This window comes from Toxotes jaculatrix, chromosome 19, assembly GCF_017976425.1.
Source record: "Toxotes jaculatrix isolate fToxJac2 chromosome 19, fToxJac2.pri, whole genome shotgun sequence".
Taxonomy (NCBI): Eukaryota; Metazoa; Chordata; class Actinopteri; family Toxotidae; genus Toxotes; species Toxotes jaculatrix.
In genome coordinates, this window is record NC_054412.1 from 215,985 (window position 1) to 221,652 (window position 5,668).

The window sequence follows — 5,668 nt, forward strand, 5'->3', positions numbered from 1 at the left end:
ATTGCAGCAGTGTCAGTGAGGCTGATGGACGAGGCTGATTACACCATGTGACTCTGGTATTGATTCACTGTGTTTAGTATGAAAGCAAACGTCTGATCTCAGGACGCTGAGCTGCTCAAAACCAGTTTGTTCATTTGAAAGTTTTTATGTGACTTCACGTTGGACGGATTCTGAGCACGATGCCACGTCCTTCACAGTGAGACGTCCACCATCAAAGCTGTCAACATTCCTCTGGTTGAGCTTTGATTCTGATTGGAGGGGAAATGAAACACACAGCCAGTGTTCCGATGATGATCTTCACGTCAGTTGTTCAGCTTTGACCTTCTTCCTTCCTTGCAGTGGTGACATGTTGGTGACATGTTGGAGGTGTCTTGGAGTTGTGGACTGCAGTCAAGACTACCTAAAATACTTTGTTAAGCTCCTTATGACGCTGTGCAGAGAGCAGTCCCCGGTCTTCTCCTTCCTCTCTGCTCCAGCTTTCCTTTGGAGAGAGGCCCACGCTGAACCCTGAACCCTGATCCTCGACCTCTGAGCCTCTCGGACCCCTGTGGATCGGATGTGAGGACGTGACAGGACAGCTGACTGTACGAGAAACTAACAGCACCACCCATTTTCTTATGACAGCGCTGTTTTGTCCCCCACAGCCAGGAACCCAGAGCTGTGGGTGAACCTGCCACAGATGGTTTCCTCACATACGATGTTCTGGTGCTTTCAGCTTTACCAATGAACGTTGCTGACATGTCATTTCATTTCGTTTTCTTTCTTGCAGAGAATCCAAAGAAACGGAATATATCCGGCTGAGTTTTGGGGAAATGTGACGTCTCATCTTCGCCTGTTTCCATCTGATGGATGCGTGAAGCCATAAAAACATGGATTTGAAATTTTCAAACAGAAACATTGGAGCTGCAGTGCTATGAGACCTGGAATGGTGGATATCTTCCCACAAACAGAAATAAATTAGCTACTAGAATCATGTCATAGAAAATATCTCTTTTAATATTTCTAATTAGAATTTCACATCTTTGACAACAGGGAGGTTTTTGATGCTGACCTAGTGGTTGTAAGTGGTACTGCACTGCAGTTTTTGACCATGTGTACAAGCTCTTGGACGTGATTCACACGAAAACCAGAGGACCGATATGGCAGTCGGGAAAGTGACCTTCACCAAGGCGGAGAGGGAGAAGCTAGCCGAGGTCCTCTGGCTGCTCAACTGGATCTCTGTAGTGACAGGAGCAATCCTTTTTGGCTTGGGTTTATTCCTCAAAATTGAGATTCTGAAATGGCAGGAAGTGATGTCGGACCCAGGGATCCTCTATGTGCCACATATGCTGATCACCACGGGCCTGGCAGCCTGTGGCATCAACTTCCTGGGGGGGAAGATCTGCCTGGACTGTGCTGACACCAACAAGTTCCTGCGCTGGAAGCTGGTGATGATGCCATACGTCGTTTGCACCTTCTTCTTTACCTCCTGCGTCCTGGTGGGGGCGCTGATGTGCTACAGCATTCGCAGTCAGCTGGAGGAGTCTCTTTTCCTGGGCCTGAGGAATGCCATGCGGTACTACAAGGACACGGACACACCAGGCCGCTGCTACCTGAAGAGAACTCTGGACCTGCTGCAGATCCAGTTCCACTGCTGTGGGAACACTGGGTACCGGGACTGGTTCCAGGTCCAGTGGATCAGCAACCGTTATCTGGACATGACCAGCAGTGCTGTGGTGGAGTAAGTAGAGCCAAATCTCCTGGCACTGCGTACACTTGTTGATTCCAATTGAGTAGATTCCATCAGATTCCAGTGGATCCTGGTTAATAATAGAATATCTATGGTGATGTTTGGCTGTTCCTTCAGCATCTGGTGGAATCTACTGGATTCTATTGGATCAGAATGGATTCCAACAGAATTTAAGTGGATTTCCCGGCCTCGTAGAAGATTCTACTGAACAAACTCCAGTAAATGTATCAAAGATCACACTGGATTTAAAAGATGTTTTCAGACCGAACCTCTGATTTTAAAGCAGTCAGTGGAAGATGTGAGTGAATCAACAGTAAGTTTGTTCATTCCAGGTCACAAACACATCGCACACATTCAGATCCACTCTCCTCGATCTCTGAGGGAAGATCAGTATATACAAACACACAGCGTCATCAGAAGCTGAATCCACATCTGAACTCTGTCTGTAAAAGTACGAGCGAAGCTTGGAAACAGCAGTTTTATTCAGCTACAAAGAAAAGATGACCTGACCTGAATCACACCGATCCTGGAGCTGCAGGCTCCGTCTGATTGGAGGATTCCTCTCTGGCTCTGTTTGTCTTTATAAATCAGTCTGATGAAGGTCTGAGGACAGAAACCATGAGGGGAGTCTGATTCCCTGCTAACATGCAGGACGGTTTGGTTTGTATCTCACAGCGCTCCACAGCATTTACAGATTGAGGCCACTGGTCCACTGCACTTAAGCCTGGAAGCTACTGGGGTCAAAGGTCATGGGATTAATTAGGCTTAACCAACGCAGTTCAACTCAGGTTTGAGTGACTGAATATAACCTGTCTGCAGGATTTACACACAATCTGTTGTTTTCTATCAGCAACAACAACAAATGGGTTTTTAACTCTGCAGATATGTTGACTACACTTAATAATCTCTTTATTTTGAAATGAACTTGTTTGTTACATCTTAGAATTCAGATTCATGTCTGTGACAGTTTAAGACAAAGACTCACAGTTTGCGTCCTGCTCCTTCCCGGCAGCCGCCTGAGGAGTAACGTGGAGGGAAAGTACCTGATGGACGGCGTCCCCTTCAGCTGCTGCAGCACCTTCTCCCCTCGGCCCTGCATCCAGCAGCAGGTCAGCAACAGCTCCGCCCACTTCAACTACGACCGACAGAGCCAGCAGTTGAACCTGTGGAGGAGAGGGTGTCGACAGGCCCTGTTGGACCACTACACCGGCATTATGCAGTCCATCGGCCTGACTGTGCTCCTCATCTGGCTGTTTGAGGTACTGCAGTGGCAGGTTCTGGCTAATGACTCACAGATTAAAGATCCATTTAGATGAAAGTAGTAAAACAATGTCGGTTTCACCTCTGAGAGTCCAGTGGAGAGACGGAGGCGGGTGGATCCTGGAGCAGAGCTCCCTCTGCTGACGCTAAAGTCTGTATGCTACTGTTTCCACACATGCATCCGAGCTGTCTGTCCCTCAGAGACAAAACGTTTCTGCTGAAATGCAGCAGTCCAAAGATAATGTGTGTTTTTTTCTCTCACCAGCTCCTGGTTCTGACAGGGGTCCGTTACCTGCAGACGGCCATGGAGAACGTTCTTCGGTTGGGTGATCCAGACTCAGAGTCGGATGGTTGGATTCTGCAGAACAGCTTGGCAGAAACAGCCCGGTCTAACTTCAACATCATCAAGAACCTGGGAAAGTGTTACCAGATGGATGATGATCCAAATATCAATGTACCGACTGGCACTGCTGAGCAAGAGGTGCCATCCCAGCAGGTCCAGATCCCTGTGACCAGCTAGCATCCAGCCCGAGGACTCACCGACCTCTGAAACCCCAGGATGAGCTGGAACACCTAAGGGTCAAAACCTCTGGGTCTCAAGTGAGACCATGAAATCACATCCAGCTCCGAGGTCTCCCTGACCTCTGGGACGAATTCAGTCTGTCTTCACTGAGAGGAGACAAAGAAAAGGTTGATGGATCCTGTCCTGATGGAAACAGGAAAATGTCCTTTTGCATCCTCAGAGCTCGTCTGACGCATCAGCAGAGATTCCTGCCTTCAGACGGATTTTACGAGTTTGTGTTTTTGACCTGCGGAGTAAGTTCTCCGATCTTCAGGTGGTTAAAGTCTGCAGAACCTGACAAAGAGACAGTTCGTTTCTTTTTGAAATGTTTGGCTGTTCTGTATCCATCATCACTAACCTGAGCTGCGACTCAACGTTTGAACTAACATTTAAACTTAAAATAAAACCTGCCTGTCATGAAACCAGATTCGTTGTCTTTGGTGTTGAACTGTGAACCCTGAGAGAGATTAGATTATTCCTCCGGAAACGTGTACACATGAAGAGAATAGCTGTCAGCTGCTAGCCCTAACCCAGCCCGCGTTTCACATCTCAGACCCAAACAGATTTTATTTTTTTCTCTTTTTTTGAAACTTTCTTGTAAAACCTTCTTTTAAAATCCCTGAGCTCTGCTCCAAAGCCTGTTTTAGCTCTGAATTTCTAAAGTTTGGCTCTTTTTCACTGGACTGGGCTGAAAGTCGTACCCAACGTCCACGAAACCCACAGATCATTTTCACCAGTTCATGGAAAAAGTTGTTCCCGAAACAAATGAAAATAAATATGTTTTACCTGAATGAAGAATCTTTGATTTTCCAAAGTCTCCATCAGTTTTCGTTTTCTCGCAGCTCAGTGTTGATTCTGTGTAGTTTTAATATTTGATTCATCCTGAATTTATTTGATTCCAGATAAAAACTGATTCTGCTGAAAACGTTTTCCAGGAAGGATCGTTTGTTACCAATATATAAAAAACTGCAGATGTTTTATCAGATCATTATTTACCGTCACTGATGAAAAGTTAGTAAGTTAGTTGGTTTAAGCTGATGGACAGATCACTACATTGGAAAATATCCAGCCAGTCAGGATCCAGTTCTGTCAGTGCCCCCGCCCCCGACTGAAACACCATCAGGTTGATCTCACCCTGAAGTACGAGGGCTGATCGGTTTGTGTCCTCAGCTCTTTGACTGATGACGGACCGTGTTTGTCCACCAGAGGGCGACAGAGACAAACAGATTCACTGTGCAGCTGAGGCTGTTTCTGGTACTGCTGTATGTATGTGTGTGTGTGTGTGTGTGCGCTTCCTGTGGGGGGGTGGGGGTCGGTGGGGGTCGGTGGGGGTCGGTGGAGGGTCGGTGGGGGCGTTCTGGTCTGTGACTCTCAGATTCAGGTTCAGGGCTGCAGGTCTGACATGTTCCCTCCGTCAGTGATGGAGAATCAGATCCAGTTCTGTCATCCCGTCTCCTCCTAGTGGTTGCCTGCAGAACTGCAGCTCCACCGGCAACCAATCAGAGACCTCCTCCTGTCTGGCCGGCACAGGGAGACAGTCGCCATGGTGATGACCACGTGGTCCTCAGTGCCCCAGATTACTCTGCTGCTGACTCCCCTGAATCACCCCTCCTCCATCTTCATCTCCTCCTGCCCTCCCTTTGTTCCCCTTCTTTCCTTCATTTTTTCTTTCCTTCCTCTTTCCTCCTTCCCCCCTTTTCTCCAAGGACAGATCCTTCTTTCATCCCTCCTTCTTCTCCTCCTACCTTTCTCCCTTCCTTCCTTAGCCCCTTCACCCTCCTCCCTTTTCTTTCTTTCATCTCTCCTTGTTTCCTTACTCTCTCCTCACGCTCTTCTTTCCCTCCCCCACCCTTCATCCCCGTCTCCTGTTATGTAACATTCTCCTAAACAGCCAATCACATTCCTGTACTGCCAGTGACATCACAGACTAGGGGGTGGGGCTATTCTGAATCAATAAGCTCTGTGTGTGATAGCTCGTTGGTTGCCATGGTGATGGGGATTAAACAAGCTTGTTTCTAAATAACTGAGGTCACCTCTTCATATCCCACAATGCACATGGAGTCAGTGAGAGGGAACGGCTCAGCCAATCAGAGCCTGTGACATCATACAAGAGGAAA

General features: G+C 47.6%; 1 protein-coding gene across 1 annotated transcript; it reads left to right on the plus strand.

The window, feature by feature from the left end:
- The first annotated feature begins 1,139 nt into the window (after nt 1-1,139).
- On the plus strand, nt 1,140-3,509 carry LOC121199740 (photoreceptor outer segment membrane glycoprotein 2-like). The gene is made up of 3 exons (XM_041064656.1): nt 1,140-1,720; nt 2,742-2,988; nt 3,255-3,509. The coding sequence occupies exons 1-3, from the start codon at nt 1,140-1,142 to the stop codon at nt 3,507-3,509; spliced, it is 1,083 nt and encodes a 360-aa protein (XP_040920590.1).
- The last annotated feature ends 2,159 nt before the right edge of the window (nt 3,510-5,668 follow it).

What these genes read in the sequence shown, in the direction of transcription:
- LOC121199740 (XM_041064656.1), top strand. Translation starts at nt 1,140, where the DNA reads ATGGCAGTCGGGAAAGTGACCTTCACCAAGGCGGAGAGGGAGAAGCTA. An exon ending in ACCAGCAGTGCTGTGGTGGA is followed by an intron (nt 1,721 to 2,741) that starts GTAAGTAGAGCC and finishes CCTTCCCGGCAG; the next exon opens with CCGCCTGAGGAGTAACGTGG. An exon ending in TCCTCATCTGGCTGTTTGAG is followed by an intron (nt 2,989 to 3,254) that starts GTACTGCAGTGG and finishes TTCTCTCACCAG; the next exon opens with CTCCTGGTTCTGACAGGGGT.